The sequence below is a fragment of the Fukomys damarensis genome, unplaced genomic scaffold (genome assembly GCF_012274545.1).
Source record: "Fukomys damarensis isolate Sample0158 unplaced genomic scaffold, DMR_v1.0_HiC HiC_scaffold_5, whole genome shotgun sequence".
Taxonomy (NCBI): domain Eukaryota; kingdom Metazoa; phylum Chordata; class Mammalia; order Rodentia; family Bathyergidae; genus Fukomys; species Fukomys damarensis.
The window spans coordinates 81810325-81824023 of record NW_022900917.1 but is presented as its reverse complement, the minus strand read 5'-3'; the positions used below and the strand labels follow the sequence as shown (position 1 = coordinate 81824023).

The 13699-nt window shown below is 35.4% G+C and overlaps 1 protein-coding gene across 11 annotated transcripts in view; it reads left to right on the top strand.

Moving 5' to 3' along the window:
* Nucleotides 1-13699, top strand: part of Trappc9 (trafficking protein particle complex 9) — a 682458-nt gene that overhangs the window by 22476 nt on the left and 646283 nt on the right. For 10 of the 11 annotated variants that reach the window (XR_004516032.1, XR_004516033.1, XM_033760863.1 and 7 more), the window contains one exon: nt 4335-4361. The exons of the other annotated variant lie outside the window; for it this stretch is intronic. Coding sequence is in view for 8 of the 10 variants with exons in the window: in XM_033760863.1 (XP_033616754.1) it covers nt 4335-4361 (27 nt within the window). In the remaining 2 variants the exon portion in view is untranslated. The remainder of the gene's footprint in view (nt 1-4334; nt 4362-13699) is intronic. 11 annotated transcript variants of the gene reach the window in all.

Sequence of the window (13699 nt, the reverse complement as noted above, 5' to 3'; positions counted from 1 at the left end):
AGCATGGGGGAGGCGGGAACCTAATCATCAAAATGGGAACGAATCATCTAGCACCGTCTGGGCCAGTGACTATGCTCAGTGTTTTACTGTGGTCCACCTCACAGGTGTTTGGGGGGTAAGTGTCAGTACTTCCTTTTGCAGGTGAGGGGACTGAGGCTGGGTGACTTGCCCCAAATCCTCCAACTGGTGAGTGGCAGGGTTAGATACGAACCTGAGTGGACTTGACTAAAAAGTGTACATTCTTGGTTGCTTCCATAACCAGCCTCCCCTTGACTGCTTGCCTGAAATGTACTGAGTTTTTAATGATAAATTTCAGTGGTCTGAATGTGACAAGGCCTTAGAAGAAAGAAGTGTCAGTGAAAATACAAGATAGCGTGGCGCAGTTAAAAACCGTCTCTTTTTAGAAATGTCTTATTCTCAGCCAGCCACCTAAGAGTTAATATGTTTATTTTCTTAACTTTGTAAGCACAGAAAACAACACATCAAAAAGGATTACAGTGCAGAAAGTGGTTTAAAAAATCCAGCTGTTGCTAATGACTTGCAGTTTGTTTTTTTTCCTCGTGACACTTAAGAGAAGTTGTGCAGACTGAATTGGTTTTATGTAGTGTTTAGTATGAAGAAAAGATTGTTAGTGAATTTTGAGATAAAAATCTATAGTCATCTTTCCTGATATTGAATATTTTAAGGTTTTGAGGACTTTCCATTCTTGTTTTCTATGGTTTGTATGCATTTTCTTATTTGTGAGGTTAGGATAATGCTGCATACCTTGTATGATCACAAGAATTAGAAGCCAGGTATAAAACCATCTGAGAATGCCCCATAAAAATAACTGTCAAAGGACAGACTGGGATAAAGCATCATCTTTGAATAATGAAGCTGGTAATTTATTTCTGGTGCATATTGAATACTTATATGATATTTATAAGTATAATTTAAACTGATAAGGACCTGTTGTTAAATTTTGAAGAACAATATGAAGTTGTGATTAAATCAGTGTCATTCTGATAATATACATTCTGGTAATATGTAGATAGCTAAATTATCTTAGGCTGAAGAACTTAAAGATTATTTGTACATAATATATATTTTTTAAGTCAGAATTCATATTGCTATATAATTATCCACCAAAACCTTTAAATTACTAGGAATTTTTCATTCAAAAGTTGACTGTAGTCATTACGTTTGGAAAAATTGATATTGAATTATTTTCAGAGAATAAGTTTATTTCTGTTGTGGTTGAAGAAAAGATGGATTTCTTTTTTCTATACCTCCTAAATACGTTAAAAAGATAAAAATGTTGATTTTATAGCTATCTCTTTTCCTTTATGGAGGGAATAAAAGGGAATGTCATTGAATAGGCCAGGCTGTTTTAACATTTATGTAATCATTTTTGTTTCCTGACAAATTTGTGTGACTTATAGTTGCTAGCCCATTGGGAGGCATTATACAAGCTCCCAAAGCTATCTGCGTACAGCTCAAAATACAGACATGGCTTTGTGACTGCAGGGCTCCTGCAGATCAGTTGGTTTTTGGTACAGAGCAAAGTAAAAAGACTTTGGGAAGCTTTGCAACTGAATGCCAGAAGGGAGACTACCCTGAGTCTCAGCCTCCCTCTAAACTGAAGAGGCTGGAGTGGCAGAGATCTTTTCCTCTTACCGCATAAGTTTCTGTGAGCCTCTCTTTTGTTTACGTCAAAGGTGTTAAACTTTTAAAATTAATTACTGACTACTATCTCTTTCTGAAGCAGACTTCAGCTGTGCCAGCTAAGCTTTAGCTGTGGCCTCTGAGCATCCTATTTAAAAAAAAACAAAAAACAAAAAACCCTAATGAAGGTTGTTTATCATGAGGCAATTTGTTTATTTTTCTGCATCTTTTTCAGTGACTCAGGAAGGCTTTTCTTAGGCAGAACATTGGTGGCGCTGTTGCATCTCTTTTTTAAAATGCCTACTATTTCTGTTTGTACAAGATTTAAACAAGGTTCCTTTAATTTGATTTCTTAACTTAATGCTTCAGAATAGCACAGTGTTCATATATCTAGATATCTGGAAAAGGTATTCTAGTTATATCTTAATTTTGTTCTGTCATCTCAGTGTGAAAATTTGAGGCATGCTGTGAAAGCAGTGGTGAAATTGGACTTTTCTTCCAATATTAAAAACCAGATAGCTGTGATTTTATAAAAGAGGTAGAAACCATTTCTGGAGTGCCTTGAAGCTGAAAAGAATGTTGAGTTCTCTGAGTTTCAGGGCCTTGTTGTATGTCATTAGTGGAAGGCCACTTTAGTAGAAGAGTCTAGTTTTTTTAATCCTGCTGACTTGGTTTGAATGCTGATGATACATTTAGCCACGTGCATAGATTCACTGTTTTCTCAGAGGTTTTTTCCCCCCTCATCTGTTAAATGCTAATATCAGCTTCACGCAATTGTAAGAACTACACAAGGTGTATGTAAAGTGTTTAGCATAGTGATCATCTCATAAAAAATTCATGCCCATTAGCTATTATTTTGTGTGGAGGTGTCATTTCATAGTGTTTGGCATTTGCTGAGGAATTAAAATAAAAAGAAGCAAGTTCATCAAGAAAGACCCAAATAAGAAGTGAGTGAACATTTGGGGAGGGTCAGTAGCTCCTGTAACATAATTAGCAGCAGCACTAGTGATGTGGGCCTTGGAGAGTTATTACGAGTCTATCTTAAGCCACAGAGTTACTTCTTAATCAGTATACTTGGGGCATAATTCTTTATATGCTTGTTAACTAGGGTTTTTTTTTTCTTCTTATTTTTGGTAGTGGGGATCAAACTTAGGACCTTGTGCTTGCAAGGCAGGTGGCAGCACCACTGAGCTAAATCCCCAGCTCTTAATTAGTATTTTTTGACCCACTAATACCATCCTATTTTGGGCTGGGGATTTAGCTCAGTAGTTCTGCCACCTGCTTCTCAAGCTTAAGGTCCCAAGTACAATCCCTCGTACCAAAAAAGAACGAAAAACAAACAAAAACCCTATTTTCTCTACCTGTCACTTGAGAGGTTAGACAAAAGAAGAAGAGAATTGAAATGTCACTTTTGTTACTGATGAAGCCACATTGTCCATGAACTTTATGGATATAGTACAGTGAGTCTCTTAGAACTATTTCTCAAATTTAGACAAACCGAGACAGTCCTGTCAGCTCTGGACCTAAGAGGGTCTTCCTGAGGAGACCTTCCCCATTAGACTAGAGTAAGCATCTTGTGGGCTTCTTGGGGGGACCTCCCCCATCAGTCTTAGAACAGAGCATCCTGGGTGCTTCCTGAGGGAACTACCTTCATTAGACTTAGAACAAATCCTGGGTGCTTTCTGAGGGGAGCCAGCACTCAAGGGAAAGGAAAGACCCTGATGTACTCAGTAGAAAGCACCTTTTCATTTGTTTGTTTTTTAAAAATTTTGATGGTGGCTTACAGATTGCAGTGGTTTTTAGTCTGTGTATATAAAAATAGAATTGCTATATATGATATAGCTCTTAAATACACGGTAATCATGGGACTTATTCTCCATACAATCGAATAAATATGTTACTTCAGCAAGATTGTATGCTATTAAGGCATATATTTTAAAAATTTTGTCAAACTGTTTATAAATAATAATAGCTAATAATAAGCTATTTTGTAGCTAGAAGCTCTTGGGGTGTGTTTTGCTATAATGGGAAATTACATTCTGAAGAGAAGACTAATTGCATCTCACTGATACTTTGGGTAGTTCAGCAGATGATCAAGATTTTCATAAGCTTCTTGATAATAATGAAAGAGTAATCATTTTATATTTTAAATTAATTACAAAGCTACCTTCTAAACCTTGGACATCTTTAGTTCAAGGAACTGTCCAATAATTGCGTGTGTGTTTGTGTTGTGTGTGTGTGAGAGAGAGAGAGAGAGAGAGAGAGTGAGCTTGATTAATTGATTTAGGGGAGTGGCATTAGGTCTATATAACCTTCTCCCCATTTTCAGGGTGCTGATAATGTTTCCACAAATAATATTTCTTTGTTACTTGACTTACTTGTGGAAATAAGAAATTTTCATACTTGTTTCGGAAGAGTTAGCAATGTGAGCTTAGAAAGTGGGAAGAGAAAGAGGTAAGGAGGTACCTTACCATTTGTTTAGGACATGAATGATAACTTTTCTGTCTTTCTTTTTTTATGTTCTGAAGCAAAACACTGCACTGGTAACACACTTTTTGAGAATTGTCTTTCTGATCAGATACAGTGTCTCAGATTTTTCAAGGCTAAATTAATTATGAAATGTGTATTGTAGTTGTCTTTAAACAGTTTTGTTTTCCAAATAAAAGACCATAATCTGTTCTTTCTTCCAGGGGCACAAGAAGTTCTCATTGATCCAGGTACATCATCTCTGTGCTTAGTTTCTTTTGGTTCGTTATTTTTTTTAAAGTGCTTGTTTCATGGTGGTGTGAATGAATGGTTAAAATTTCTGGATTGTGATCTTTGGAACAGTCTGACTTAAGTTACTTTAAATCAGAACTGTTAAAAACCTGATTATTGTTTGGTCCTTGTTTGATGGGGCACCCTACTGCTTCATGTTGTCTGTGGAAGAGGAAAATTGTCCCCCTAGCATGGTTAAGTGAATGATTTGAAAATTGTGCCTTTAATTCTCTGAATGCATTGAGCATGCATGTCCTATTAATTTTGAAGTCATTTATAGTAATGATTTTGCTCTGATTTCATGGCTTATGCTCTTTTCAATACCAATTCCAATTCCCTACTGCATTTTGCCTATGTCTTTTTAATGGGAAATAAATTTTGTCTTTTTTACACAGGTGGGTTTTTTTCTTTCCTTATACCATCTGTAATTAATACAACAAAAACATTTTATTACAGTGCTTAAGTATTTCATGATAAGTGCTATTATTTTCTGGCTTAATCAGAAGCAATGACAAAGGAATAGAAAAATGACAAACTCTTTCCTTGGAAGAATACAAATGAGGCAGCAGAGACATAGGCTTATTTAGGGCCTGGGCAGTCTGCTTTCATCTCATTGTGTATTTTGATTCTGAAATGGAGTTGCCTCAGGTTTTCAGATTTTCATTTGATTATTTGTGTTCAGTCCTTTCTGTAGGCTTTCTGTAAGTTTCTTGGTTGGGCTTGTAGGAAGCATAGAGGAAGCATAACAAATGCTGTTTGCTTTCAGGAGACCCAAATGGCTGATGAGAAAGCCATTTTAGGGCCAGGCCTCTTGTCACTGAGGAGCTGTATGACTGTGCTTCAGCTGATGAAAATTAGGCCAATGTTGAATGCATTGATGTTTGACCACTAAACCTCACTGAGTCCATTCTGGCTAGGATACCTGATGTAAAAAGGGAGAAATTTCAGTGAGTTGGTCACATTACTTGTTGGGGAGGGTACATATACCATGTAGAAGTAGTTGAGAGCTACTTCTAAAAGTCAGATTTTCTTCTGATGTGAAAAATCAGCTGATTGTAGAGAGAAAAATGTTTTAAAATAAAGTTGTACAGAGGTGAAATTCAGTTTAGAGTGCTGGAAGTAAAGGCGAGGATAATTGTGTGAAACTTTATCATTTAGGATGTGTCAGGCTCCTGCTATAGAAGGGAAAGCTACAGGAAAGGACACAGATGCTCACTGGTGCTGGCTTTTGAGGGCATCTTCTTTAGTGGGTCTAAATGAGAATAATATGGACTTTACTTAGCTAAGCCAAGGGAGAGCAAGGAAAGAGAACTGAGTTCTGTTCTTACCTACATCTTGTTGCTGTCTCATAGGCTGCCCCCCCCCTTGCTGGCTGCTGTTCCAGGGCCTTTGGGTTGGGACTGGCCACTCTTGCTGGACCTGTGGTTATCTTTCAGGCAACCCTATCTCTGCTGTACAGACCCTTATGGATGTGCCTTGGCAAGTCTGCTGGGAAGGAATCTCTTCACAGCTCTTAGGAACAGTGAGATTTGATTCTCTTACAGCCTCTGAGTCTGAATAGCTAACGTTCTCTCAGGGACGATAAAATTGTTCAGCCTTCCAGAAAACTCATTTACATGAAACCATCATAAAATTGTACCACTTCTGTTTGTTTTTAAATTTTAAATGGATATAATAGTTGAAGAAAAACTGTTTCAGAAATTTTTTTCTATTTGCTTTTCCTACATTTCCAAAGCTAGAAGAAGAGTTTGATGAGTGCTTGCTTCATTGTTTTTTTTTAATCTTTTTTGGTACTGGGGATGGAACTTGGGTCCTTGTACTTGTGAGGCAGGTGGCAGAACCAGTGAGCTAAATCCCCATCCCTCCATTGCTTATTTCAAAAATAAAGCATCTCCCCATCATTTCTGGTTGAAGCAGGAGATGAAGGAATGGCAAAGAGGCTGGACAGTAGGCTGTGGCCTATCAATCAAGAAAATGGGAAAGGAAGCTGGATAATAGAGTGTGACCTGTCTGTCACAGAAAGAATGTATGCATAGAACAACTTCTGATGATCTAGATCTGAAGTTGATAGAGGATATAAAAAATGGTGACTAAGGCTGGGGATTTACCTCAGTGGCACTGTGCCTGCCTTGGAAGTGCAAAGTCTTGAGTTTGATCTAAAAAAAAAAAAAAAAAAAAAAAAAAAAAAAAGGTAACCATTGACTTCAGGGTCACTACTGCCCTCTTGTTCTTACAGTGGCTTGTCCTGTGTGAAGGCTATATCTTCACTTTTCTTCTTTTTCTTTTTACACTTAACTTTTTACTTATTTTTCTTTTTCTTCTTAAACTTTTGTTTTGTTTTTTTTGAAACAGGGTCTTACTTTATATTCAGGCTGGTCTTGAACTCACTATGTAGCCCAGGCTGGCCTCAAACTCTTATCTCTCTCAGCCTCCCAAGTGCTGGGATTATAGGCATGCGACTCCGTGCCTGGCTCTCTTCTTTTACTTGAATAAACATTGTATTTTCAAGTTCATTGATTGTCCAGTCCAGGACAGCAAGAGCCTGGAGCCACTGGACACCATACCTTCTGGCATTATTGTGGCTAGGTTTCAGAGTCCTCAATAAGCATTGTTTTTTTTTTCTTCTAAGTTCTTTTACTCAATCTGCATTTTAAGTGGTTCTTTTTTCAAAATCTGTTTTCTTCTTATTTCTGAACATTTTGTGTACATTCAGCAAGTACTTAATTCAAGGAAAACAATCTTTTGGCTGATTTCACTTGACTCATATTTACTTTCTTCATTTTTATGTTGAGAGAAGTTTCTTATTAACAATTTGTACTTATTATGTGAGAGCACTATTCTTGGGCTTTTAAATTTTTAAACAGCTTTAAATCTTTAAAACCCATTTAAAATGTACAATTCAGTAGTTCTTAGTATATTCAGGGTTGTACCACCATCTCCATAGTTAATTTTAGGACATTTCATCACCCTGGTAAGAAGTCCCTGTACCCACTCACACCATTTCAGTTTTCCATTCTCCCCCAGCCCCAGGCAACTAGTAATTCACTTTCTTTCCCTGTGGATTTGTCTGTGCTATACATTTCATGTCAAGTGACATCAAACAACATGTGGTCTTTTGTGACTGGTTTCTTTAACTTCAGTATCCCATTTTTTTTTTATTGCTGAGTGATGTTCCACTTCCTTGACACACTACATTTCCTTTATCCATTCAGTCAGTTGATGGGCATCTGCACTGTTATTTTTTAGAGATGCTTTTATGAGTCTTATTTATTTTCCATTAAGTTTATTGGTACACTTAAAGCAAACAATACAGTTACATTTATCATTGGGATCTTGTACCTGTACTGTTTTTGTTTTTTGGCTGTTATGAATAATGATGCTCTGAACTCTTTGATACCAGTTTTTGCATAGATTTGTGTTTTAAATTCTTTTATGTATATGTCTGGAAAGTGAAATTTTTGGACCATGTGGTAACTCAGTATTTAACTTTTGGAGAAACTGCCAATTATTTTCAAAAGTGGCTGCACCACTTTATATTCTCACCAGTAACATGTGGGAATACTAATTTCTTTATATGCTGATTGGCAGTTGTTACCCTTTTGATTACGGCCATCCTGGAGGGTATGAAGTGCTGTTCACAGCACCTTTGAATGGCATTGCCCTTCTAGCTGCTGAGCAGAGCATCTTCTCATGTGCTTATTGGTTATTTGTGTACTTCCTTTAAAAAAATGTTACTTCACATCCTTTGTCCATTTTTTAGTTGGAGTGTCTTATTATTGATTTTTAACAGTTCTTTGTATATTCTACACACACACACAGACACACACACACAGACACACACACATATTTTTTTTTTTTGTACTAGGGATTGAACTCAGGACCTTGGCGATTGTGAGGCAGGCGGTGGAATCACTGAGCTAAATCCCTGACCCTGTTCCACATACATATTGCTTATCAGATATATAATTAGAAATATCCTGTGTTAACAGAGTACCTTTTACTACAATAGCTTATTTAGAACATGGTGTTCTTGTATCCTCCTTTGTAACGACAATCTTGACAGCAGGTCTGTTAATTGCTTCAAAAGGGAAAAGACAATATAGAAATACCTCTAAAAGTGGGGCGTGGTGGCGCATGCCTGCAATCGCAGCACTCAGGAGGCTGAGACAGGAGGATCGCTGTGAGTTCGAGACCAGCCTGGGCTACACAGTGAGTTCCAGGTCAGTCTCAACTACATAGTGAGACCCTGTCTCAAAAAACTGAAAAAAAAACCCAACCCTCTAAGATCTGTTGAAAAAAGCCGGGAAGTTTGAGGACAGTTCCACAAACCACACAAAGGCATTTACAAGAAATTAGCAACTATTTTAGATGTATTATGGTTATATGGCACAGTACATTCATTAACTATATTTGACAAGAGGAGTGTAATATGCATTGCTACATAATAGGTAATAATTATTACATAATATGTAATATGTCTTAATGAAAATATTCTGCTTTGATTAAAGTAATCAGTAGCCATGAGTAATGAAAAATAAATTTGTCTTTGTATGGGACATGGAGCAGACTTCACATATTTATATATAATGATTTCTGTCTGTTTTCCAGAGCATTTTGTAGTTTTACAGCAGTGTTCAAACTTTAGAATTTTATTTTAAAAACCATCCCTAGATCCAATGCAATTTAACTAAGTTTATCCTGTTTTATGTGCAGAATTCCACTGTCTTCTGGTAAAGACTTTTCTTTCATTGTGTTAGTGTCAGAGCTGTAGGATTTCTAGGCCTTTCCTTACCATGTGTTTAAAGTTGGCTATCAAATGTGATTTTTCCCTTTGTTTCTTGGGTTTACATTATTGTTAGAATTCTTGAAAATGAATTCTATGTGTTATATAAGTTTTCTGAGGAACTGATGTACTTGTGCTTTTAAGTTTTCAATTTATGAGAAACTTTTTTTTTGGTAGATGTTTGTTTACCTCTTTACAGTTAAATTTTTTTTTTAAGGAGTGGGTATGCATGCTTAAGAAGTAACTTTTTTTTCCTTATTGTAAAATTGTAAATTACCTGTCTGCCCCCCACCCAATAAATCACAGTAATTTATTTTCCTTATTGAGTTTATTGGTACATTTTAGGTATACAGTACAGTTACATTCATGATTGGGATCTTGAACCTTTACATGACAGGCATAGTAAGTTTTATAATTGGGAGATATAATCCCTCCGAACTTGTTCTTTTCTTTTAGGATTGTGTTGGTTGCTTTTTTTTTGTTGTTATTTTTTTTTGAGACAGGGTCTCACTATGTAGTTAAGATTGACCTGGAACTCGCTATGTAGCCCAGGCTACTCTCGAACTCACAGCAATCCTCCTGCCTCAGCCTCCTGAGTGCTAGGATTATAGGTGTATGCCACCACGCCTGGCTTGTTTTGATTACTTTGAGTTCCTTGAATTTCTATATGAATTTTAAGATTAGATAGTCTTATTTCTGAAAGAACACAGCTGGGATTTTGGTAGGGATTATGATAAATTTGTGGATCAATTTGGAGAGTGTTGTCATTTTAAGAATATATATACCTTCTGATATGTAGATGTGGGATGTTTTTACATTTATTATTATCATTATTATTACTTTGTGGTGATGCATTCTAGGCAAGTGTTTTATCCCAACCCTAGCTTTGTTTTTTTTTCATTACTGTCTGGAAGTTTTAGAATATCATTTTCTATTTCTGTTTGTTATTATTAAATTCATTCTTTACTTATGTCTTTTTGATACTATTTTGAATGTGATTGTTTTCTTAATTTCACCTTCAGGTGGTTTGTTGAAAGTATATATAAATACAATTAAATTTATATATTGATATTATATAAATTCTGCAGTCTTGCTGAACTCATTAGATCTAATATGTTTTAGAGATTTCTTTAGGATTTTCTATAAATAAGATCATATCATCTGAAAATAGAAATAATTTTACTTCTTCCATTCCAGTTTACATATTTTCTGTTTTCCTGATATTAGGAAGAACATTTAGTACTTTTCCACTAAATGCTGGTATGATGTTAGTTGTAGCTTTTTCATTGGTGCTTTTTATCAGATTGAGAACATTCCCTTCTATTTCTAGTGTATAGAAAACTTTTATTATGAAAGGGTGTTGAATTTGTCAGTGCTTTTTCTGTGTCTGTTGAATTGATCACATGGTTTTTGCCCTTTATGCTGTTTGAATGTGTATTACATGAATTATTATTTTTTTTTGTTTTCATTCACTGAACAAATCTTTATTGAATTCTTATTGTGTGCCACGCCCTGTTCTAGGCTCTGGGGATACTTGAATTAATTGTTTTTTGTTCCGGGTTGAGCTCCGGACCTTATGCTTGCAAGGCGGGCGATGGCACCATTGAGCTAAATCCCTGGCTACATGAATTAATTTTTATTTTTTATTTTTTTATTAAGTTTATTGGTACATTTTAGGTATACAATATAATGACATTCATCATTGGAAATTTGTACCTTTGCATAATCTATCTTGGTTCTTATATTTTCTCTATTCCCTTGCCCTCCCTTATCCCCTCCACCCCTTCCTATTTACAAAGACTGTTTCCACTTTTTCATTTTCTCATATTATTTCCATTCCCTTCTTTCCTTTCATGAATTAATTTTTAGATGTTAAGCTAACCTTACATTTCTGAGATAAATCTCAATTTGATCATATTGTATAATCCTTTTATATCTTGCTGGATTTTTCTACTATTTTGTTGAGGAGTTTTGCATGTGTATTTGTGAGAGATAGTATTCTGTAGTTTCTTGTACTTTGATGTCTTTTTCTGGCTTTAGTATCAAGACAATATTGACTTCATAGAAGGAGTTGATTGGTGTTCCTCTCCCTTATATACTTTTTTGTGAAGGGTGTGTGAAGAACTGGAGAACTGGTCAATATGTCTTTTGTTTTTAAAGAAAGGGTCTCACTTTGTAGTGCAGTCTGGCCATGAACTCAGTAATGTAGTCCAGGCTGCCCCCGAACTCCCAGTGATCCTCCTGCCTCAGCCTCCCTAGTACTGGGATTACAGGCTTGTGCCACCATGGCTGGCTATATGTCCTTAAGTATTTGGTAAAATTCAACAATGAAGCCATTAGTACCTTGCCTTTTCTTTATGAGAATTTAAAAAAAATAATTTTATTGGTACATTTTGGAGATATATATATATATATATATATATATATATCACATTGATCATAGGGAATTTGTACCTGTATATATAATATATTTTGATTCTCCTTTTTTTCCCCATTCCCTTCCTCTCCCTCCAAACCTTCTTCCCCTCTTTATTTATAAAAGCTTTATTTCTGTTTTTTTCCTTCTATTTTTTCTTTTATAGGAAATTTAAAATATTATCGATTCATTATCTTGTATGGTCTATTCAGATTTTATTTTCCTTCTTGAGGCAGTTTTGGTAGTTTGTCTTTCTAGGAATTGCCCATTTCATCTGCATTATTTAATTTATTGGTATGCAAATAATTATAGTAATCCTTTATAGTCCTTTATATTTCTGCAAGGTTGGTAACAATTTTCTTCTTTCAGTTCTAATTTTAGTAATTTGAGTCCTCTCTCCTTTTTTTCATGGCAAATTTGTCAATTTTATTGATTGCTTTAAAAGCAGACTTGTTTTTGTTGATTTTTCTCTATTGTTTTTTTATCCCACCCACTCCAGGGCTGGGATCAAACTCAGGACCTTGTGCTTGCCAGGCAGGTATGGTGCCACTGAGCTAAATCCCCAGCCATTGTTTTTTTATTCTTTATTTCATTCATTTCTGTAGTACTCATTATTTTCTTCCTTTTGCTTGCTTTGAATTCAGGTTTTTTCTAGATTCTTAGATTATGACTTGAGATTTTCCTTTTTCCCGTCTTTTCCTTTTTTAAAAAAAATAAAGCATAGGTTTTTAGAGCCATAAATTTCCCTCTAAGCTTTTAAAGCATGCCATTTTTGTTGTATTGTATTTTTATTTTCATTCAGCTGAGTTTTCTAATTTCTTCTGTGTTTTTTTTTTTCCTTTGAATCATTGGACATTTGTGTGTGGTTAAATTTCCAAATGTTTGTGAATTTCCCAAATTTTCTGCTGTTGTTGATATTTAACATAATTCTGTTGTGGTTGGATAACTAGTTCACATTAATCAATTAAAGATAATCATGTAGACATTAACCACTCACATAAATGCATGTCTTAGAAGAAAATACATGTAACACTGAAATGAACACAAGTAAACACATGATAAATGTAAAATAAAGGATTTGCTTTATACCTTGTATATGAGATATGAAGACTTATCAATTTGAGTATAAAAATATAAAACATCTACTAAAAAAAACCCATAAGTCAGACAAGTAGCTGACTGGGAGAAACATTCACAATAGATACAAAAGAACAGTATCTAAGTTGTATAAAAACTTAAAATCCCTCGTTAAAAAGACAAGTCATTTTGGGCCAGGGATTTAGCTCAGTGGCATTGCGCCTGCCTCATAAGTATGAGGTTCTGAGTTCAATCTCTCTTACTGAAAAAAAAAAAAAAAAGACGAGTCATTCAGAAATAGGAGCAGTAGAAGGAAAAGAAAATTCACCAAAAAATGAAAAACCTAAATAAATATATGAAAAGGTGCCCACTCTTACCAGTGTGCAGAACTTCTGAACACAATTATTTTTCACTTATTAGGTTAATAAAAATTATAAAGATTTAATTCAAGTGCCCTTCATGATATCAGAAAGCAAGTATTCATTCTTTGTTAAGGGAAATTATAAGGTGATACGGCCACCTGGGAAGCGAACTAAAGATTCAAGCCTTCTCTTCTTATTTTATTTCTGCTGTGGAGTTTTTGTTATTGATCCTTGTCTTCTTTCAGCTTGCTTAAGAACTCTTCCTCCTCTTTTGTTTCTTCCTGGGTCAATTTATCCTTAATTCTTTTCATGACAAAGCTCTATCCTCTTTCCAAGATTTTTATTACCTTTGCGTGGGGCGGGGGAATAAGATCCTGATATTAAATGTGGTTCTTTTTAAATCTTTATTAAGTTTACTGGTACTGTTTAGGTATACAGTACAGTTACATTCATCATTGGGATCTTGTACCTTTACAAGACTTATCTTGGTCCTTATTTTTCTCCATTCTCCAGCCTTCCCTTCACTCCCTCCACCCTTCCCTGTTTACAAAGACATTGTTTCCATGTTTTTCCTTTTTACATATTTTTTCTTTTCCCTTTTTCCCTTTCTCCTACCCCTCCCACTTCCTCTACTCTTTTAGACCTTTTCTTCCTATTACA